The 23672-nt window shown below is 43.0% G+C and overlaps 2 protein-coding genes across 2 annotated transcripts in view; both read left to right on the top strand.

Annotated features, from left to right (window-relative positions):
* The window catches only part of CZH18orf32 (chromosome Z C18orf32 homolog), a 349853-nt gene that overhangs the window by 144006 nt on the left and 182175 nt on the right, over nucleotides 1–23672 (top strand). The gene's annotated exons all lie outside the window — the stretch shown is intronic.
* MYO5B (myosin VB) overlaps nucleotides 1–23672 on the top strand; it is a 143149-nt gene that overhangs the window by 103515 nt on the left and 15962 nt on the right. Inside the window, 7 exon segments of the mRNA XM_075488783.1 lie at nucleotides 2404–2488; nucleotides 3937–4085; nucleotides 4884–5003; nucleotides 6128–6265; nucleotides 8807–8869; nucleotides 16192–16431; nucleotides 18689–18786. Coding sequence (XP_075344898.1) covers nucleotides 2404–2488; nucleotides 3937–4085; nucleotides 4884–5003; nucleotides 6128–6265; nucleotides 8807–8869; nucleotides 16192–16431; nucleotides 18689–18786 — 893 coding nt within the window.

Here is a 23672-nt window from a genome sequence, read left to right as displayed (position 1 = left end):
GGATGATTTAAAGCCTGGCCAGGACTTTTATTAGGAAAATCCTAAATGCCATCATCCTTTCCTTACAAGATTAGGGGAGGGCCTGAGCCAGATCTCATGAACAGGTGGTTCCAGTGTAACACTTAAATAATGGCTGAGCCATCATGAGTGCTCACTGCTCAACATTTTCCACAGAAATCCTTCAAAGCAGGTGCTGTTGCATTTGAAGCACCTTCAAAGATGTTTCCTATAGAAAGATGAGCACAAGGTACAAAAGGTACCAGAGATGGAGTTTGTGCTGCTTGGCCGTTGTGTAATCTGCTCTGCTTGCCTCTACCTGTGTTTAATAGACTGTTTTCATTCTCATTGAGTTTCTGTAAACACAAACGTTGAATTCCAGCTTGTTTCTATTTCATATGGAAACAGGAATGTGATAAACAAGCTCAATCACTTAAGATCATATCTTAAAAATATCTATATCCAATCTGGATTAGAAATTTTTAAACCTGGGAATAATTTTTGCAGATTCTACCAAGTCTTTCAGTTCTAAAATATCCCCCTAGCACAGTTGAAAAATACTCCAAATTTTTGTATAGTTTTGTTTTCCAACAGTCATAACTTTATTTTATGGGCAGAAGAGTTCATTATCAGCACCCATTAAAGAGCACTAGTGAAATAATCCCATCACCCCTAATCTTTTCCCTGATGGGATAAACAAGTCGTGTTCCTCACTGTCCCATTGCAGCGCGGGTTTTCCTTCCCTTCTATCACTCTTGTGGCTCTTCTCCAATTTTTTTAAGATTTCTTCCTAACTTGAAGACACTAGTGCTGATTTAATGGCTGCACGTCTGCTATGATATTTATTTGAAGTGATGTACGAATAAAGGAATGTAGTTGGTTTTGGTACAGAATATTAAAATCATGGCTCAGTTCAGAGTATTTAAAACACCAGTAGCTCTGCATACCTTAAATTGTGTTTTCTTCACTTTCTAGTTGTATTTCCAGTGTCCAACTTTCCTACTATATATAGAGATGCAGGAGATTATAGTCTCATGCAGACAGCTGGAGTAAATGAATGGATTGAAGAGCGAGGGGTAGTGGGATCTTCCAGTTTCTGTGCATGGGATATGACTGCTTCAGTCGTGACTTACAGTAAAATATTTATTGTGCTTTTACCCTCACCATTCGTATGTATCTGGCATGTACAATATTTGATAAAATACCTTGATTTGAGGATGCTTGTGTGGAAGACTGAAGTCTGTGCTAGGAATGCATGCCAGCTGGGCTGCCTATAAATTTTATCTAGTGGTGACAGCAAAATTATTATTCTTGGGCACTGAAAACTTTTATTATGGTGTGTACAGTGTTGTTTATCTTTGGCATCTTGAGATCCTTCTGCTGTGTGTAGCTGTTTTTTAAGCCGTGGCTACAGGATGCGATGGAGCAGGCACAGGGAATTACATTATGCTGGGATGATGTGTCAGTTTGTTCTCCTACCTGACAGCAGCAGAATCATCCTGCTTAACCGTAGCAGCATATTTCACTTGATAATGTGATGTTTTTGTGTTTTGAGATAATGCTGTTGAATGCATCAAAATTCCTGAGGATGAACAAAATTACAGGATAGGTTGCTGTCAGCATCAGTCCAGCCTTATTGTTGTGACAAGTGGCCTTGCTTTCCTTCATTTTTAATAAAAAGGTAGTTAAAAAAAAAATACTGTTTTGCAGGATTTGGTTTCTGTTTTCATTAATTTTTGCTAGGCAGTTGTTGGTGTTAATTGCTATACATGCTCCTGTTGTACATACTAAAGGCCCTGGTACACGCTGCGCATCACTGTACTAGAGGTTTTGCAGTAGTGTGAAGCATTAAAGTGATTATAATCTTATTACATGAAGTGGGTACAATACACATGAAGTTAAAAAGCCTGAACTATTTAGTATTAGTCTTCCATGGTGCTCACATTAACTGTCTCCATCTTTAAGTGCCACATTGCCTGAAACAATCAGCAGATCCCCCCCCCCCCCCCAACAGCAGTCAGTGCTATGACTTGAAGATAGCAATGAAGCCCTTTGAGATTTGGAAATAAACCTCTGATTTGATTACCTGATCACTTGTAAGAGTTTCACTCCTGCAGATTGTGGTCACCAAGTCCAGCTGCTCAGTATTTTGTAAGATTCTGCTGAAAATGTTAATTCAAGGGAGAAATGCACTCAGGAAAAGAAAAGTTAGTCTCTGTTGTTGCAGTGCAGTTCTATGCTTCACCTCCTGATGTACAAAGGATAACTGGAAAAGCACAAGGGGATAGATCTTTTAGACAGCAAAGAAAGCCCAAACAAAGCTCCCTGTCTCCAGCCAGGTGAAATATAATCCTCTGCAGAGGCTCTGACCTGCAGCAAGCAGTAATTCTTTGCCTTGTTTCATAGCGCATATCCGACTTGGAAGAAGAAAATGCTCTCCTGAAGCAGGAAAAAGAGGAACTTAACAGCAGGATCTTGTGTCAATCTGAAGGTAAGAAAAAATGCTTATAGCGTTGTAATGCCTCCATTAAATAAGGAGCCTAACTGTTCTCCCCTGAAATTTGTTTTTCCTGCGTGCTTCACTATTGGCCCCTTGCCTTGAAAAGTGCTGATCCTCCCACACCCCTTTCCTGGTGTTTTTTGTTGTACAGATAGTTCTGTTTGTGCTCTCCTTCTGGTGGATGGCAAGACAGAGGCTGGTTTAATTGGTGAAATATGGAATAAAGTACCCAAAAGGGCTTTTCAGTTCAGTTGTGTTGCAGCGTTTACTCCAGGTGATGTGGGAGGCAGTGAGGCTGCTGGGGGTGGAGGGTGGAGAGTAACAATGTCCCAGGATTGATGAATAAAGGATCCAAGGAACAGCACTGTTAATGATATTGAGCTGTGACAAAGGATTTCTCTAATCTGACAGGAGTCTGTGAATGGTTTTTAAAGCAGAGACCTAGATGGTGTGAGGTACATAGAGGAAAGCAATCTGGGAAAATCCCAAGCCACAAAAGAAATTCTCATGCATGTATTGAGCTTTTTTAATTTTTATCATCCTTTTCAGCTTTGATTTTGTTGCAGGATTTACAAAGAGCATCATGCATCATTCTGTGGATGTATCTTATCACTGCTCCGTGGTACTCGTGAAGTACCTCTTGCTCTCAGCCCAATGCAAAATAAAGGAATGAAAATAACATGTTAAAAAGAAACTTGCTGCAAATATTTCTTCATCTCTTACTGGATGCTTTTAGAGCATCGAAGCTTGGGGAAAGCAAGTGGAGGGGTTTTGTTTGGTGTTCACCCATTTAAAAGGAAACATAAACTATATTTGCCTGGTTTCTCAGAAAGGGGAGGGACCAGATTTGCTTCCAAAAGACAGTTCTTTTAAAAAAAAAAAAAAAAAAAAAAACCAACACAACCAAAAAAACCAACCAAAAAAGAATTTATTTGGATATAAAATACTTTCAACCCCTACAGTCTTACCATGGTAAATGGTTGATGATGACATGAGAAAGAGATGCTGCTGTTGATTTGCTCCTATGCCAAACCTGGTGGTGGGAAGCAGGCAGAGAAGTCTTTAAATGCAGCGAGTACAACTTCTTAAACATGAATGTATTTCCATACTGTGCTGGTCTTTTCTTAAGTGGGTTTATGGCTGGCACAGCTGAGTTAAGCATAATAGATCTGATGGTTTGTAGGCACTGGAGATTTTTCTACAACTCAAATGGCAGAGGACTCTGCTCTCCGAGCAGAACAACTCAAGCTGTTCCAAAAGGCAAGGAGACATCTAGATTATAATAGTCTCTAAATATTAGAGAATGCTTATATGTATTTTAAAGATTCTTGGCAGAGAGCATTTTGTTAATTGCACATATTGTTATTGCACATATTTACAAGAAGTTCACTTCAGAGATGAAGATCATAATTTCTTTTCTCCCCACCCCCATTTTAAAGATGAATTTGCACGAAACACGGTTGAGGAAAATATCCAGATGAAGAAAGAGCTGGAAGAAGAGCGGTCTCGTTATCAGAACCTGGTAAAAGAGTATTCGAGGCTGGAGCAGAGATATGACAACTTGCAGGATGAAATGACTATTATAAAGGTAATGAAACTGATGATATCCCTATTCTGTTGTGTCCTGGACATGATGTTGGTGGCTGGATAACATGACTCACTCATCCCCAAAACACTTAATAGAACTGACGTTATCGTGCGGTTTGTGCTTGATGTTTCTAAGACTGAACTTCTACACTGAAGCCAAACCATATGTGTGCCTTGAAAAAGGAGCCTGATCTTTCACACTTCTCTATTAACTACATAGAGATATCTGTGAATCTCAGCAAAAGCTGGTTCATGCTTCTTGTTTTGCTTTTTGTTTTGGTGATGTTCATGTGTAGGTGTTGGGTTAAAAAAACAAAACAACCCAACAACATGACTTCAGAATTTCAAAAGCCAAAGTTTTTAAGTTTACCTTCGCTAAAGTGTTAGAAGAACTGTTGAAAATTAGATAATAATTAGAGTGATGCTGGATTAGGTGGAAGGTTGAGTGTTTAAAGGGAGCCCTGGAGGGTGCTGTGAACAGCATAATCTTGAGCTCAGATTTGCATGTTTGCACTTCACAGGCATCTGGTGTCATGAAAAGCCTTTAATTCATGCAGGATTTTTCAACTGAGCTTCTGTATCACTTCACATTTTATTTTGAACTATTCCCCTGTATTAATATGAATGTTATGGTAGGGCATAAGAACTAGAAAATGGAATTCACTATAAGGTGACAGTCAAGCCTTTTGTAAAGGTAACCTTAATATATAGACACATATTTGCTCTAAGAAACAATGCTTCATGAGGAATCCTTCCTTAAACACTGAATGTATTACGTATCTGCATCGCTCCTTGGCAGCAAGCACCAGGGCACAGAAGAAACCCATCCAACCAGAGCAGTTTGGAGTCTGATTCCAATTATCCATCCATATCAGCCTCTGAGATAGGAGACACCGAGGATGTAATACAACAAGTGGAGGTACAGTAAACCAGGCAGGCTTGGGCGGAGGAGGAGAGCCCTGCTCTGCAGGGATGATTGACGTGGGTCTTGGAGCACATAGGAGGAATGCAGGTTGGACTATAAGGTGTGACGGATGAAATTGATTTAATGCTACAGAAATACATTGTTAATTGTGTGAGAGGGATTACAGGGTTGCGGTGCTATGGCAAATGCTTACTTGTTTGTGGTATCAGGCTTAAATAGGGCTCTAAAAATAATAAAGTGTTGTCTTTTGGCATACCAGCTTAAAGACTGATGAAAATTCATCAAAGTGGTCAGTGTTGTTACATGTAGTTATTCCTAGCACTGATGGCAATGACTTCTCCACAAGGATACCAGAGTTCATTACCCACTTGCCCTGAGCATTTTCATTCCAATGCATCTTCATGGATGCTTTGCTGGCCAGCACAGCCCCTGTAATCAACAGTCTCTTAATGCAGAAAAGAGCAGCATAAATTATTCCTTGGCTATCAAGAATCACGTGGAAAAGGGAAATGTTTTGCTTTATGCTTGCTAGAATAGGCTGCTTTTTAAACTCCACTTTCATGACTCGATAGCATGTGTGGATGATGAATGTTTCTAGGATCTGCCACTCCACTGGCAGGACCACGTTTTGTCCCCCACATAGCACGCCTGCATAAATCCCCACTTCCCTTTGCTGGCTGCTGTTTTACGTTGCTTTAATATTTCTGAACTGCTCTGAGAGCATTTGCTGAAGTCAAAGTAATCAGTATTGGCCATGCTCTAATATAAAATATTCCAGGTGAAGCCAATTAAAAAACAACTAATAAATACTTGGCTAGAAGGGACTCAGTAGGGCATTTTTAATGTTCTTAGCTGTGGCCCCAATCAGCCCGCTTATCTGTTGGGCTGTTAAACATTCAGTGATTTATTAAAATGAGTCAACTGTTTATTGACATTAAAAATAGATGCTTAAAATGGGGGTTTGGTCTTTGAAAGTACATGCCTTTCTTGGGATGCTCCTGTTACCGGCTGTGGCTGGGGTTGGTGCTGATGTACAGTCAGGGCGTATCTGGTACTGTGCGTGGTTATAAAACTTGACTGAGGTCTTCTCCTTTTTCCACTCCCCTGTTCTTCTCCAGGAGGTTGAGATGGAGAAGGCTGCTATGGACGTGACCCTCTTCCTAAAGCTACAGAAACGAGTGAGGGAGCTCGAGCAGGAGAGGAAGAAGCTGCAAACCCAGCTGGAAAAAAAGGAGCAAGAGAGCAAGAAATCCCAGGTAAGAGATGGCTTTTCGTTGTTACATGTTGGTAACTGGCTTTCCTTGATTGCCTGAGGACATGCGATGTAGGAATTGAGGTTTGAGTGTGACAAGTTCAAGTTAAGAGGCAGCAAATTCAGCTGGGAAATGGAGTGAAGCTTTTTTGGCAGCTAAGGACAATTGGACAGAACTGACTTTTAAATAAACTGGTTATAGCAGATTTAGGACAATATCTTAAGTATCTTGAAAGCAATGAAACGTAGAATCAATTTTGGCATGTTGTATTCTGCCTACACTGATCCTATTTCCTTCTCTTTTGAGAAATTTGAAGTGTAGACTGAGTTTTGTTAGCGAAGGTCAGAACGAGGAAGAGGAATGTGAGGGGAGGAAGGTTCTACAGAGGGATCTGGACAGGCTGGATCGATGGGCCAAGGCCAATTGTATGAGGTTCAACAAGGCTAAGTGCCGGGTCCTGCACTTGGGCCACAACAACCCCATGCAACGCTACAGGCTTGGGGAAGAGTGGCTGGAAAGCTGCCTGGTGGAAGAGAAGGACCTGGGGGGGTGTCAGTAGACAGCTGCCTGAATATGAGCCAGCAGTGTGCCCAGGTGGCCAAGAAGGCCAACAGCATCCTGTCTTGTATCAGAAATAGTGTGGCCAGCAGGACTAGGGAAGTGATTGTCCCCCTGTAACTCGGCACTGGTGAGGCCACACCTTGAATACTGTGTTCAGTTTTGGGCCCCTCAGTACAAGAAGGACATTGAGGTGCTGGAGTGTGTCCAGAGAAGGGCAGAGAAGCTGGTGAAGGGTCTAGAGCAGAAGTCTTATGAGGAGCGGCTGAGGGAGCTGGGACTGTTTAGCCTGGAGAAAAGGAGGCTGAGGGGAGACCTTATTGCTCTCTACAACTACCTGAAAGGAGGTTGTAGAGAGGTGGGGGTCGGTCTCTTCTCCCAAGTACCAAGCCATAGGACAAGAGGAAATGGCCTTAAGTTGCACCAGGGGAGGTTTAGACTGGATATTAGGAAAAATTTCTTCACTGAAAGGGTTGTCAAGCATTGGAACAGGCTGCCCAGGGAAGTGGTTGAGTCACCATCCCTGGAGGTATTTAAAAGACATGTAGATGAGGTGCTTAGGGACATGGTTTAGTGGTGGACTTGGCAGTGTTAGGTTAATGGTTGGACTTGATGATCTTAAAGGTCTTTTCCAACCTAAACGATTCTATGATTCTATTTGGAGGACTGCAGAATGACATGATGCTGCAGCCTTATGGACACAGATACCACCTTTTGGCTGGATCAAACCTAGAGGCATGTCATTGCTCGGGAGCTGTGAAGAGAAAGGCCCTGGTACCCCACATCTCCACGTGTCTTTCAGTTCATTTGGGTTATTCAAGCACTTTGCAGTCCTGGCTTCCCCACATCCAGCAGTGTGTGGTGTGAGCTGATAAGCACTTCACAGATGTGTCAGTCAGGCTTGTGTCCTCAGTTTGGTATTGTTATAATCTGTGTGGGTTCCCCCCCAGTAATGATCATACAGGAATGTAGCTTAAAAATGGTATAGTAAATCAGAAATAGCAAGATAGCTGTTAGAATAATGGGTTCCTCCTTTCTATTGCAGGGCAGGGATATTTCTTTGATATATTCTTTTTTCCTTGTGAAAAAATATCTTCCTACAGTCTGGGTTGTTTGCTTGGAAGTAATTTAAAAGAAAAAAATAAACAAATCAAGATTACTGACAGCACAGTGGTAACTTGAGACAGGAGTCCATCCAGACTTGCAACTGGAATCTGAAAAGACAGCGCTCTAGCTGCCAGTGAGCTGATGTTTAGCATGGGGGGCTTTTAATAGCAGATGTCTTGTATACATTTTACCCTTCCATCTGTAACCAAGGCTTTGTGGCTTGTTTAGAGGCCAGAGTGTGGGAGACGCATGCCATGAAACAGCAGTGCTGTGTGCATGGTGTCGTGAAGCAGTAAAGATGCTCTTGCATAAAATGCTGAGCAAATGCCATCACTCTTGATTTCATAAATTGAAATTTCTGGGGCTGTTGTTGCTTTGTTTGGGAATTATTTTGTTTATTTCTCTCTGGTGTGAGATCTATGTGTCTGTTGACGAATGCAATAAGAGACTCAACAAAATCATCAGCAGTAATTATTTACTTGCTTCACCAGATGTTCTTACTGATCACCTCTAGCAATTTGCAGGAAACACATGAAATAGGAAACTTCCCCAGCCTCTCATCCTTGCTGCAGAGGCAGATTAAAAACCTGCTTCCCAACCACTATGTTGAAGATTGTTCCCCTAATGACTGTCATTGTTCAAAAGCTGCAGTGAGCCACAGTTGTCAAGATATTAATGAGAGATTAAACCATTTTCTCCTGAAGTGGCCCCTGCCCCACTGTGTGTTGCTGGGACTCTGTCTAATAGCAATTAATAACATTATTATGGTTGGGCTGCAGCAGGGCTGGCTGTTGATGGAGGCATGCCTAGCCATCCTGTACCATGTGCCAGTTCCTCTGCCTGCTTTTAAATATTAATTTATCTCTTTAATCTATGCAGATAATTGAAATGAAGACTGAATTGACTTCGGACCATGAAGATTTTGTGTACAACAGCCTGAAGGTGAGTGAGGAGCTCCTACTTAGTGCTGTAACCTATTGCATGGCTCCAACAGCCCAAACAAATTGTCTGAACATGGTAATAATCCAAAACCTCCTGTAATCGGTTCTGACTATTAGAGATAGCAGTTTGAAAGCTGTAGCTTTCCATCAGCTCCTGGGCCTGGGGTGGGCTCACAGATGTTTCTCTCTGAGGCAACATCTGTTCTGCTCTGATCTACCTGTTTGAGTCATCCACAGTGGTGACAAGCTCACTTATGGTGAAGGGTGCTTTTTCCCCACATATTCCCACTGGGACTTTCTTGGGTTTCCTTTGATGTGACACTGCAGGTCTCAGCAGTTTACTCTGCAGTAGGTGTGAATTCTTGCGGCTGAAGCCCAACATGTTTTCTTGTTCCAGGCTTCAACTCTGCTTCTTGTCTGCTTTCCTTGCGTTCCCAAGGGTGCCACTCAGGTCAAAACCAAATAAATCTGCTGCATGGATTGCAGTAATAGCTTCCATCTCACAGCAGCAGTGCTGGTTGACCATGGTCATCTTGTGTCTTCCCAGCTGTTACCCTACCCTGCAATTTATCTTGTCCCTAAGCTCTAAATCCTTACAGTTCTGCCTCCATCGCTTTCTCTCTATGACATACAGAGCAACTGAAGCCTGCTAGGCTCCTATTGCGGCTTGTGTGGGTTGTGTCCTCCTGCTCTAACTGTACCCAAATACTTCTGGTCTTGATTGTTAGGCCAATTCTTATGTCCTGCTCATCCTCAGAAAACCAGTTTCTAGGATAGGCTTTGTAAGGGAATTTTTTTTTTTCCAGTTTAGACCTACATTTCAGATGCTCCTTCTCTCTCTTTCCCCTTAACAAATACTGCAATACAACTGAGAAATCCAGAGGAACATATGTTACCCAGGATAACATCATACTAAACCATCTGACGGTAGTAATACCAATTTTTGCTGTCTGCATCATCTCCTCAGAAGGATGCAAAAAAGCAGAAATTAGAGGTGGAACGGATGTAGGTTCAACCCTCACTAAGAGCATACCTCTAGCAGTAGCTTTTTCTGGCACTTAGTCCATCCAATTTTTAGTCTCTAAGCATGATATTTGCGTTGCACTTGTTAGACATGCTGTTTGTGATTGAGGGAAATCCTGCTGAGTTTCATTAATACCTCTGCACAGTCCGTTGGAGTAGAAGCATGGGAGGAGCTTTAAGATCATTGCCTAAGTGTCTTCCAGTTGGTTAAACATGGCTATGGAAGTTTTAAGTTTCTTGACCTTGTAAAGCAAAGTGAAGTTGCAGTTTGGAAGGGGAAAACCCAGCAGATGAGAACTATCACCTTCTTAAATGGCTTCTGCAGTTCTGACTTCTGTGTGAATTCACAAGTTGTGTTTTCTTCAAGTTTTAACCCAGGAAGTTCAGAATGGAAATATTAATTTTGGATTTTCCTACTTTCTACATTCCTAACATACATAGTCCTACATATCTAACAAACCTTAATAACTCTCTATTAATACCATTTCATAGGAATAGGTAGCACGTGTTACAAAAAAGCAGGGTTCTTTAACCTTTAGCCTAAAACACGTGGAAAATGAACTTGCAAGGAAACACATCTCAGAGTTAGTTTTTAGTGGCGTTACACTGCAAGAATATTTCTTTTAAGGATTCTCCAGCACAAGGTTCTTGCTGGAGTTGCAGGAAAATGAGATGAGGGCTGCAACAAGGAACAACTGGGTCTAAGAGCTTGCTTTAATGCAATGCAGACCTGCACAGACCAGCTGTAGCACATGATATTTTGGGTACTGGCATGTTGGGTGAATATCTAGGAAGAGCTGAGGTCCCTGTGAAAAGCAAGGAGCAATTGCTTCAAATGCCATAGTGAGAAGCAACCCCTAGTCCTAAAGGAAAGGATTTTGTGTTCCCTATAGGTGGGTTGGCCTGAGAGGAACAACTGAAAAAGAGATAAATACAGCTCAATGGTGTTTTCCCCACTTCTGAATATAGGACGCTGCTTGAAGTATCCATCTGCAATCCTGGTGTTCCCCAGGGCTCAGTATTGGGGCCGGTTCTGTTTAATATCTTTATCAATGATCTGGACAAGGGGATCGAGTGCACCCTCAGTAAGTTTGCAGACGACACCAAGTTGGGCGGGAGTGTTGATCTGCTTGAGGGGAGGAAGGCTCTGCAGAGGGACCTGGACAGGCTGGATTGATTGGTCGAGGCCAATTGTGTGAGATTCAACAAGCCTAAGTGCCGGGTCCTGCACTTGGGTCACAACAACCCCATGCAACGCTACAGGCTTGGGGAAGAGTGGCTGGAAAGCTGCCTGGTGGAAGAGAAGGACCTGGGGGGGTGTCAGTAGACAGCTGCCTGAATATGAGCCAGCAGTGTGCCCAGGTGGCCAAGAAAGCCAATGGCATCCTGTCTTGTATCAGAAATAGTGTGGCCAGCAGGACTAGGGAAGTGATTGTCCCCCTGTAACTCGGCACTGGTGAGGCCGCACCTTGAATACTGTGTTCAGTTTTGGGCCCCTCAGTACAAGAAGGACATTGAGGTGCTGGAGTGTGTCCAGAGAAGGGCAGAGAAGCTGGTGAAGGGTCTAGAGCAGAAGTCTTATGAGGTGTCCTGGTTTCAGCTGAGATAGAGTTAATTTTCTTTATAGTGGCTGGTATGGGGCTATGTTTTGGATTTGTGCTGAAGACAGTGTTGATAATACAGAGATGTTTTAGTTGCTGCTGTATCAGTCAAGGACTTTTCAGCTTCCCAAGCTCTGCCAGGTGCAGAAGAAGCTGGGAGGGGACACAGCCAGGATAGTTGATCCAAACTGACCAAAGGGCTATTCCATACCACGTGACGTCATGCTCAGTATATATAAAGCTGGGGAAGAAGAAGGAAGGGGGGGACTTTCGGAGTGATGGCGTTTGTCTTCCCAAGTAACCGTTACGCATGATGGAGCCCTGCTTTCCTGGAGATGGCTGAACACCTGCCTGACCATGGGAAGTAGCGAATTAATTCCTTGCTTTGCTTTGCTTGCGTGCGCGGCTTTTGCTTTACCTATTAAACTGTTTTTATCTCAACCCTCAAATTTTCTTACTTTTGCTCTTCCGATTCTCTCCCCCATCCCACCGAGGGGGAGTGAGCGAGTGGCTGCGTGGTGCTGATTTTGAGTGCTGCTTTTCCCTCCTTCCCCCATGACAGCTGCTTCTGTGACTATAACAAAGCTCTTCCTCTCTTAGCTCTATTTCTCCTGCTAATTTGTATCTCAAATATTTATACTGTCACTGGCTCCTTCAAGAGTCTTGTGTAATTAGATTTATTTTTCCTTTTTGCCAGCTTAAAAATTCTTTATCTTGGGGAACTAGGCTGTGTCTAAAAGCTACACGTAGCAAATTCTTCCTGTGGATGCTCTTGAATAGTCCATGAGATACCAGCTTATGGAGGAAGAAGGGATCTTGGCTTTTCACCATTGATGCACTGTCTTTTGGAAACTGAGACTCCCTTAGCCAGTTTAGAAAGGTTTCAGAAGGTTTTAGAAAGGTGGCTGCAGTGTCTTTTCAGAAACCAGTATATTTCCCTGAAATGAATACAAATATGAATTTTGACCTAGGTGAGGTGTGAGGATTGTTACTGATGCAGCTGAACAGCTCATTGTGGTGTAGGAGTGTTGCACTGGATGGGGGAAGAGATGCTTGGATAAGGTCATGAATGACCCAGGGTATGGTTTGGATAAATATGAGTAAAATATATAAATACAATAAACAGTACAAATATATTTATAAGTATATGCATTATATTAAAATAATGTATACAAATACCAGTTTGGGTAAACATAATATGGTTATTGCTGAAGAGCAGGTTTTGTTGGGGGTTAAGGATGTTTTTGGGTCTCGTTCAGTATTTTGTGACCTGAGCCTTCACTTTTGGGTCCCATTCAAGATATTTTTGATATGCACAGTCCCTCGAGTGGGAGAATACAAGGTGTGGGTGTTAGCGGGTGGCCGTGCGGGCTTGGGTTTTGTAGCCAGCACATGGTCTGCTACTTTCTGTGTGTCTGCTGTCAGCCAGCTTCATGTTTCAGTGTCCTTGTCCTGTACTGTCACAGTACTCATGATGACAGGGTTTTACCTTTGGGATTATCTTTTGGTGGGGAGCCTGTTCTTGGTGCAGATTTTGATGGAGAGAAGCAAGTGAGGCACAGTCCTTCCTTAGAGAGGCTCATTTGGATAAGGGGTGGTTGTTTCTTTTTGTAGTGCTGCTAAGGCGTGTGAGAAATGGGCTAATACTGATGTATTTACAGCAGGCATAAATTATGTGTCCTTTGTAATGGATAAATAGAGTTTTCAGTAGATGCTGTCCCAAAATATGCCCAGCCAGGCATTTGGTTAGCCATGGTGCAGAGCTGGAGGGGTGTGAAACATCTCCCTGGTGGGAAATATGTCCCTGAGTCATGCCTGTACAACAAAAAGTTCCCCAGTGAAAAAATGTATTTTCCAGCTTGTTTTTTCAGGCTGGGAATGTGGGAGTGGGAATGAAATGAAAGCACCAAGGAATCCTTGCCCTGACTTTGTGTTCCTAGCAGGAGCACAATGCATAATTCAATTTCTTGCTCTTCATGTAGCTGGGATGTTTGTTTCATCCCTTAGAGTTGGAAGCTCATCGTAAAATGAGCTTCTAGAGGATTTTATTTACTTTTCCTATTGAGTACCAGAAATAGAAGAGAGGGCAAATTCCTGGCATGGCAGCACTAACCTCTGATTTACACAGGCTCATGCTTCACCCAGCACTGCTATATAAGTCCCTTCCTAAAGAGTGAGGCTATTTCCATCACCGTTAGTGCTTGGGTACCCATTTCACACCTCCATAATGCTGTACATGTGGGACAAGTGTGAGTTCAAGTTCAGGATGTTCTGTCTGTATAACTCATCAAATAAATCAGCACTATTGGACTATGCAGAAGAAAGAGCATTTCTCACAGTGAAAATAGAAATCTCCCTTTCCACATTCAAAGCATTTTATTTTAGCTTCTGTTCTGCCATCACTGATGCCAGCATCAGATGTAAAAGGAGTGTCCAGGCAGGGGGCAATAGGCATCTCGCCCATGTCTATAGATATATTAACATTGCTCTATGCCCAAAATCTACCAAGAAAGGAGTAGGGAATTAATTTAATTGTAAACTCTGAAAGGAGTCCAGGGCACAGGCTCTTGGAGCAGGGTTGTTGGTTATTGATTTCTTTCCTGATCTTCCTGGCTTTGTTTCTAACTGGAGCACAGCTTTGTATGGCCAGTCCCTGGAGTTAGCAGTGTGGCTGACCCATTAAAAAAAAAGAGGGGAGGAACAAAAAAAAGAAAAGAGAAAAGGAAGGGAGGAACAAAAAAAAGAAAAGATAAGAGGAGGGGAGGAACAAGGGGGGGGGGGGGGGGCAGAAAAAGAAAAGCAGGGATCTTATCCAGCAAATAACAAGAATCACAGAAGAGCCATCTGTGTAGAAAAGTAGTTAATTGCTTTCTTCTTACCCTTCACCTGTCTCTAAGCATGATCCAGAAAAGAGTGGAAAGCGAGTCGATGCTTTAGCCACATGGCAAGAAGAGTTAAACCCAGTTTGGTATTAATTCCCCCTCTGTGTGCACTCTTCTCAAACTCTTGTTTTTAAAAAACAGTTATAGAAAAGCCAATGTCTCATATGCTCCCTCTGCTGAGCTGTGGTTAATGTGGATGTGGAGGAATTGCTGGATCAAATGCATTTCTTATCCTCTTTTTTTTTTTTATGACAGATGGTATAAAGTATCTGACTATGCTCCATTACTGATGGTGTTTGTTCAGCTCAGAGTATGTCCAGATGCTAGATCAGCTATTCTGTTCACACCTCTGCTGTGATAAGGCATGCTATTTATAATTTGTAAGGATTTATAACACCTGTTTCCTATGGAAACAAGGCTTATACAGCTGTGCTAGCTACACAGTGCATAAATTGTATAAATTGCCCCCATCCTCCCCCCCAGCCATTTTCGGATTCGTTAGCTTGCCTCAGCCAAAGCTGATAATGAAGCAGATATCCCATAGATAAGGGGGATCATGCAAGAAAGCTGTTGAAAGGGTCAAAAGGCAGTGGGGAGAGAAGCACCTGGATCTCAGTAGGGAAAGAGCTTGTGCTATTGTAGACACTAGAGAATCCACATGGATGGGGGTTGGTCCCTAGGAAAGAGCTGACCCCAAATCAGTCAGACACCAGACTTTGTCAGCTCGCTTGCAGATGTCTCTGTTTTTGCCATGTGGTAGTTGAATACGGATCCTGTTGGGTTTTGGTGTTGCCTGAGAGGCCTGGGTGCATGGGGACAGGAGGGAGCAGTCCTGGGTGCCACCATGCAGCAGCTGGTGATGGAGGAGGATCTGGAGGATCTGGTGCAGAGAAGGCAGGTTGTTGGGATTTGAGCTGTGAGCAGGACCCCAGGAGTCTGGCTCCCTCCCTGTCTGTGACCCATAGCAAGGACTGCACCATCTGCAGGAGCAAAGCTGCTCTTGACCCAGCTGGGTTTTGGGTGCTGGCAAAGAGCTGCCAAATGTGGTGTTACCATCTGCAAACAAAGCTTCATGGTGAAATACTGAAATAAAGGCTGTCTTAGCTGCCAGAGTTTTATTCTTCTGTCTTGTACTGTCATACAAAAGCAAATAAGCCCTTCAGTTGTCTCAGCAAACACAGCGATGCTCATGCATCGTTATTCAGGAGAAGCAGTTGGTGTCAAACTTGTACAGTATTGCCGCTGCCTGTCAAATGCCAGTAGCTGACAAGACATCAGGGCAAGAAAATCCTCCAACTGCAAATGTTGCACCCGGGGTAGGGGAATTACAAAATGTATGAGAAAAGAAGCTGTAGTGGGAATTCACACAGCTGTAGCTCACCTAACGGGATGTCTGCCATGATGAAGGGTCATGTAAATCAGCATCTTCCAGCTTATCTAATGAATATGAAAGATGAGCTAAACATTGTTGGGTTTGTGGTGATTTCTTGATTGAGAAGGAAAAGGGGTGGAGAAGAAACAAATGTGTGTGGCTTCTCTAATGGCTTGCTTTTGTGTTTAAAAATAGTGTCAACAAATAAAAAAATCTCCCGTGTCACCCTGTAGTGTTGTTATTAAATGGCAACAGGCTACTGATTACAGCAAAAATCTTTTCTGAGCCACACGTGGCTGGATGGGCAGCAAAATCTAGATCCTGGCATGAATTGATCATTCGGCTGTGATCATCGGTAATTGAGTTACCTTAGAGGTGTCTCAGAAAAGGATGAGGCACTGCAAGACAGTTTATCTAAACTGGTTAATGGCTTGGTATTTTCCAGAGGCAAGAGCTGGAGTCAGAGAACAAGAAGCTGAAAAATTAACTTAACGAGCTGAGGAAGGCTATTGCAGACCGAGCAACCCAGAACAACTTGTCCAATGATATTCAGGACAGTTATAACCTCTTACTGAATCAGCTGAAATCGGCCAATGAGGAGTTGGAAGTGCAGAAGGAAGAGGTGCTCGTCCTGAGGACGCAGATTATGAAGGCAGCCCAGCAAAAAGAGACAGGCAAAAACATGGTAATTGAGAGGGTAATGGATTTTCTTTTTCTTTTCCTGTTCTGTTGCTGAAAATTCACTGCCTGCCTGAGTGATGCCATTTTTGCTTTGGTAGGCTCTAGGTAGCAGGATGGTGTGGGGAGGTTATAGGAAGTTCTGCAGGGTTATAGGAGGTTCTGCCTGTGGATAAGACATAGTCCATGACACTTTTTCAGACAGCCCAGGACCATATGTCCTGTGGTGGTCTGTACTGCTGTAAGGTGCTTGACCCCAGAGCTGATGAGGTCTAGTCAGCCCACACCAAGGAACAACTTCTCCAGCCCTGCACCAAGGTGTGGTGGGCCGAGATGGTTCCCAGTGGTGTTTTGTGACAACTGGCTTATTCTGCAAGGAAATAAGTGATGAGGCACTGGAACAGGTTGCCCAGAGAAGTTGTGGATGCCCCATCCCTGGAAATGTTCAAGGACAGGTTGGATGGGGCTTTGAGCAACCTGGTCTAGTGGAAGGTGTCCCTGCCCATGGCAGGGGGGTTGGAACTAGATGATCTTTAAGGTCCCTTCCAACCCAAACCATTCTATGATTCTCCTGCCATCTCCTCCCACCTGACAGCATGAAGCTGGGAGCAGTGTTAAGGCCTCATGTGCCCAAATAAAAATGCAGCTTTGGAGGATCACAATTATTGATACTGTCTCTCACAGTATCCTTCTGGATAAACTGTCCAGCACACAGCTAGACAAGTCCATACTATGTTGGGTGAGCAATTGGCTGATGGGTCGGGCTCAAAGGGTTATAGTAAATGGGGTTACATCAGGCTGGTGGCCAGTCACCAGTGGGGTTCTCCAGGGCTCAATTTTAGGACCAGTGCTCTTTAATGTTTTTATAAATGATCTGGATGCAGGAGTCGAATGTACATTAAGTAAGTTTGCTGACGATACTAAACTAGGAGGAGCTGTGGACTCCCTCGAGGGTAGAGAGGCCTTACAGAGAGATCTGGATAGGCTAGAGAGCTGGGCAATCACCAACTGTATGAAATTTAACAAGAGCAAGAGCCGGATTCTCCACCTGGGACAGGGTAATCCTGGTTATACGTACAAATTGGGGGACGTAGAGTCTGGAGAGCAGCCCCGTGGAAAGAGATCTGGGGGTTTGGGTTGATGGCAAGTTGAATATGAGTCAACAGTGTGCTCTGGCAGCCAGAAGGGCCAACCGTGTCCTGGGGTGCATCAAGCACAGCACAGCTAGCCGTTTGAGGGAGGTGATTGTCCCACTCCACACTGCACTGGTGCAGCCCCACCTCAAGTACTGTGTACAGTTTTGGGCGCCTCAATATAAGAAGGACATCAAACTATTAGCGTGTGTCCAGAGGAGGGAGACCAAGATGGTGAAAGGCCTTGAGGGCAAGACTTATGAGGAGCAGCTGAGGTCACTTGGCTTGTTCAGCTTGGAGAAGAGAAGGTTGAGGGGTGACCTCATCGCAGTCTACAACTTCCTCAAGGGGGGCAGTGGAGGGGGAGGTGATGATCTTTCTGGTGACCAGCGATAGGACACAAGGAAATGGAATGAAGCTGCGTCAGGGAAAGTTCAGATTGGACATTAGGAAAAGGTTCTTCACTGAGAGGGTGGTCGGTCACTGGAACAGGCTCCCCAGGGAAGTGGTCACGGCACCAAGCCTGTCAGAGCTCAAGGAGAGTCTGGACGATGCTCTTAGTCATATGGTTTAGCTTTAGGTAGTCCTGTGAGGAGCAGTGAGTTGGACTTGATGATCTTTATGGGTCCCTTCCAACTTGAGATATTCTATGATTCTGTGAAATGGGATTGGGAAAAAGAGCTTCTGGATCAGATTCTGCTTGCTTGATGCTGGTGCAGCTGTAATGTGTTTCTACTGGTGTGTAGGCAAGAAGAGAGCCTGTCCCATCACAGTCGTTTGAGGGCTCTTTGTTTAGAGCCTGTTCTGATGGAAGAGTACATTTTCTGAAAACTCTCACTTGGGCTTTTTAATTCACTGCTTTATCGTTCCTTGAGGTGTTGGTATGTTTTGTATTTCAGACCACACACCCCCCCTTATCTCTCTCCCAGGTTCATGCATACTCTTTCCATCTCCTAATCTCTGCTGTTGTCTGTTTGCATGCATATGAATTCATAGAAACTCTCTAGTCTGATGGATGCCCTAAGGAAGCTCTATTAAGGATGGTTGGGAGTTGTTCGATATCAGGAACTTTGAAAGACAGGAGGAGATGTGCAGGATGTCATGCTGCTGTGTTTTGCATGTTGAATTTAGGAAAGCATCACTACCAATGCCAGCTGGCCAAACAGTGACAAGCACATTGATCAGGAGGACGTGATTGAAGCCTACCAGGGGATGTGCGAGACAAACCGGTAAGCATGGCCCAAATTTTTCCAGCAGCAGGAGAGGCTGACCAAAGTGTGAGAGACAGGATCTAGACCAAAATTAACATGTTTTAGAGAGTTACCAGATTCTGGATTGCGTTCTGGACCTTGGGTCAAGGACGGACCATAAAGATGGGACCAAAGATGCAGGTCTTGTAATGGGTGAGGAGCCCTCATCTTTGGGGCAGTGTGTCCCTAAGGGAGGGGAGATACTGGGCAGGTAGAAAAGCCAACATGGAAGTGAGCAAAACTGGATTTTGACTTTGCTTCTGGTACATAAATAGTAGCAAGACTAGGATTTGTGATATATTTGAGTTACTTATTTCAAGTAAGTCCTCATGCTATGCTGGGAAGACAGCATGGTTCCCCTCTCATTTTCCCAGAGGCAAAAGCCCATGATGGTGAACTGAGCTAACGAACACACACTGTATTCTCTGGCAACACCCATGTTATTGGTTTTCTTGCATCTAAACTGAGAGTTGGGAACATTCTTTTGATTACAGGTTTCCCATAGTGTGGGTTAATATTGTGAACATGTGTCTGTCCTTATAGTAACAATGGGCTTATATTGCGAGGCATTAAATCAATCCTTGCAGCTATCCAGGAGGACATCAAATAAAAAAGTAGTATCTTGCAAGAAGACAAAATGACATGGATTAAACAGCAAGCTAATATGCAAAGTAAATATTTATTTTATTGCAAGGAAATTGAATGTTCATCTCCTTTTCTCTGACAAATAGAGATGTTTGAGGCTTTTTTCCTAAGTAATTTGCAGTCAGCAAGATAGTCAGAAGACCTAACCATGGTGGATTAATGGCTTTTAATAACACAGTATACTTTGGCACTTTGTAAACTGGTCACAGAAGGTTGTTAGCTGTCCAGGCTGGGAAAGACCATGACTTAATTAGGATTTTATTTGTACCTGTATGAATATGAGCAAAGACACACCATCTTTGAATGCAGTATGAAAAATTGTGAAGAGTTGCTTTCCTGAAGTGAACTTGCCGATGAAATTTCTGTCCCTCCTGCAGTAGAGGTGATGAGATTGATTTAAACATCACCTTTTTGTCAGTAAATCAATGGGGCTCAGTGTACTTCCTACTACAAGGTGTGGTTTTTGGTCACTTAATGAATTCTGTGGATTTTCTCTTATTTCCTTCCAACTTTCTCCTGGAGCTGTGGGCACTGGTATGGGATGTGAAATCCCATTGTCAGGCACAGCTTTACTCCCTAAACTGTGTTTTCCGGTGTGTAGGGATGGTTAGTTTGTGTTCAGGTGTTGGTGAAGGAGTTGGAGTCAAAATAAGACTGCTTTCATAGGGCATGTGTCCAACCTGTCTGTATGGGTTGTATCACTGGTCCCCAATAGTAATTGATATTTGGCCATCCTGGAGTGCGTGTTGTCCACTTTCACTCAACCTGCTGGGAGATTCTGGTCCTTCTTCAGCTGTTCTGGTTTCCAGACTTAACAACTTCTGCAGGAGGATGGAATCAGACATGGAAATCATCAAAAATGCTGCAATGATCTAATTTTCCACAGTGTATAAATCTCTTTCCTTGCAATTGCACAGGTGAGCTGCAATTTAAGAACTTCATGTGGTCAGGCCTTGGTGTTTTTTGGCGTCTTGAGATTTGGGAGGGGAAATCTGCAGTCTTCAGGCTCAGTTTCCTATTACCCCTCTCATCTACCTCTCGTGAAGCTTGGCTGGAGCTTGGCTCTTGCAATACAGTAGCAGAAGCTCTATGTACTATCACCCTGATTTTCTGCAGTGATTTATCCAATGGCTCGTTAATCGCCACCAGTTTCCCCATTATATGGTTCCCTGTGTGTTTGTATATTGGGTTGGTTTTTAAACTGTAGGCTGGAGTTGATGGCAATAAAACAGATGAAAACAAACGTTCAGGAAGCATGGATTATTGTATTTGTGATATAAATTAACATTCCCTCCCCCCAGCACAAATTTGCATTCGTACTTATGCAGCTCTATACCCAAGTGTGTCAGCATGAGAAATAAAACTGCTTTCTCTTTCTAATCTTGATCAATAAATATTTTAATGGAAAGCTTTTCTGGTGGGATTGCAATTCTGAAGTGGGATTAATAAGCAAGAGCCACTTTTTCTGCCACCTGTGCTTCAGGGAGCACTCCCATTTCTCTTTACCCTGATACCTCTCATTCTGTTGGCTGTTTCTAACCGAGGCAGATGCTCTTCCATTGGTCCAGTCTGACCGATGTGGTAAAGCCATGGTCCACCCATGGGTCACTCCTAGCTTGAAGTCATCATGTCTTAGCTATTTAAGCTAGGGATGGAGCATGGCTTTATTTTGGTGATACAGACCTTTTATTCACTTTATGTCTGTATAATCCAGGACTTCTAAATACAGCAGGAGGAAAACAGGAAAATCTTCCAGGTGCTGCTAACCCTGCCCGCATGGTGATTCTCTTTCTCCACGCTGCTCTTGGGGGAAAGTCCTTTGATGCCAGGTCAAGGGGAAGTTTGAATTAAAAGCAGCCCCTTATAAATGCAGTGAACTCAGCTTTTTTTCTTTTCTCCCCCCCCCCCCCCCCCCTTGCTGACTTTCAACTGCTAAAGGGAAAAGCATCAAGTTAGTTTCCAGCTAATTTTCTGCTTCGATAACTGAATGTAAAGCTAAGTAGGCTTTTTGTTCCCTGTTTTAGTTCTTGGGATCTTTCTTTCAAGCCTGTTTGATCTTGGTGGAAATGTAGAGCCAACAAAAGACCAGGTGGTGATATTAGAGATGATAACCTGGCAGCTCAAAGCAGATCAGGCTTAGTCTTTGAAATTAACTTCTGTGATAACTTCCAAGTGATTTCTGTAGAGTAGTACATGGCTCTTTTTTTTTCTGCTGGGTAAGTCCCACCTGCAGCTGCAGTGCAAAGTGAAGGGCTGATGCTGGCTTCATGTGCAGGGAGGATGCTTTTGCGGCTGGAAGAGGCCATCACATGGAAAGGGTTCATATCTCTGCTTACTACTCTCCAATGTGTCTCTTCTTATCACTGCTTCTCACTCTGTCATATATCTAATCTGTGATGTGCATTAGTTTTCAATTTAATTAAAAAAAAAAAAAACTAAAAACAAACAAAACCCACAACATATCTGTGTCTGAAAATGAAATGCCCCTTCTTTATTGAGAGATTATAATTATCTGAAGATGCTAAAATTAACGTCTCTGGGGTTTGGTGTACGTGCACCTCCTTTAAGCTACTTGGAGGAAGGGAGGGAGGTGTTTGAGCAGGAATTTCTCTCCCTTTCATGAAGACAGTTTGCCAACTGCAGGTTGCCATCTGCTCCCCAAGACTCGTACCTCCAAGATAAGGATAAAGGAGAAATGAGGTTTTGTGAATCGTGTCCTTTCAACTCATTTCAGGCTTGAGAGAAGGATTTACCCAGAATTTTAGGAAATTATTTTGGCACATACTAATTAATCTAATTAGCTAGAAAGGACCCCTATTGATTTTTAATGTCTTGGTCAATATGAACTTCTAGGGGAAGGGAAGCTCAGTGATTTCTGAGTCAGTGCTGTGTTGATGAACATGGGGTCAATGCTTATTTCCCAGGTCAGTTTTATCTTAGTATAATGGCACCCCCTTGAGTTGCTTTCCTCATTTACCACAATGCATATGACTAAAAAAGGAAGGAAAGCTATTTTTCAAAGGAGGTTATCCAGGAAAATGCATCTCTTAAAAATGCTGTTCGTTGTGTGAGAATTCCCAGGTTACTGACATGTAATAAATAGTGAGGATCCTTCCTGTGTTTTTTTTTTTTTCCTTGGGTTTCAGTGCCTAAGTACATGTTCTGTTAAGATTATCTGAACCAAGAAAAAGACCTTACTAACAAATTTACCCAAATCAGACCAATAAACCTCCCTGTATCTGTCAGCCTACAGACTCTTCTGGAAGCCTGCTACATATGGGTAAAAATAAGATTTTAATCTAAATTCATACATAAGGCTTTAACAGGTGAATTTTCCAAATGTTAATGCTTGAAATGTCTGCTACTTTTGAGAAATGCCATGCTTGTACACCAGGATGGAAGGAATGTACAAGCTGTCTGCAGTGGTGAGGCACCTCTTGAGTCCTTTCATGGTAGTGCTGCAACACCACAGTTCTCGCTGCTTTCCTCATGTGAAAATTTGCTATAGAAAGTTTGTGCTTTTCCACTTAAATATGCAGAGCTTTCCTTGCCAGGGAATGGCATCTGCTACACCCCTTTTCAAAATAGGAGATGCATATTGGCTTGGTTCTTTTTTTCTCTGAAAGTTTAATGATATATTAGGTGATTTTTTTCTTGTTTATTTTTAAATTATTATTTCCAAAAAGAAAAACTGTTTTCTAACTCACATTGAAACCAAGTAAAAATCTCACTGTAGCAAGTGTTCCTGGTCAGGTTGACCAGCTTACATTACTCATTTGTAATGTATTTAACACCTCATTAAAGAAGATAAATGAGTTTCCTGCCTTTTATAACTTAAAAAAACCCCCAACTTTTAAAAGGAAACTTTAATACTAAAAGTGAGATGAGACTTTTCTGGGCATTTTTCTGCCTGGATGGATACAGAGGAGATTTGGTTTCATATGGATATAAGGAAACAAACATCCAAGGGGTGTTTGGACCAAAGGTTGCTCTGAGGAAAGGCTGATGTGTTTGACTTGATGACTGAGGATACCCTCAACTGAAGTAGAAGGAAGAGAATTTATTTTATACCAGTGGAAGTTGCTGCAGAAGGAAGGAAATGGAGAAACTTGTCTTAAAAATGTCTTATTAGTGAGATGTGCCAGAGCACAGAAGGTCTGGAAGAGGAGTGAGCTGTTCCAAGCTATCAGTATGCAATGAACAGTGGGGTCGGGTTATGT

Source organism: Mycteria americana (genome assembly GCF_035582795.1).
Source record: "Mycteria americana isolate JAX WOST 10 ecotype Jacksonville Zoo and Gardens chromosome Z unlocalized genomic scaffold, USCA_MyAme_1.0 Scaffold_18, whole genome shotgun sequence".
Classification (NCBI taxonomy): Eukaryota; Metazoa; Chordata; class Aves; order Ciconiiformes; family Ciconiidae; genus Mycteria; species Mycteria americana.
Note: the sequence above shows the minus strand (reverse complement) of the source record. Positions and strands in the feature narration are given on the sequence as shown.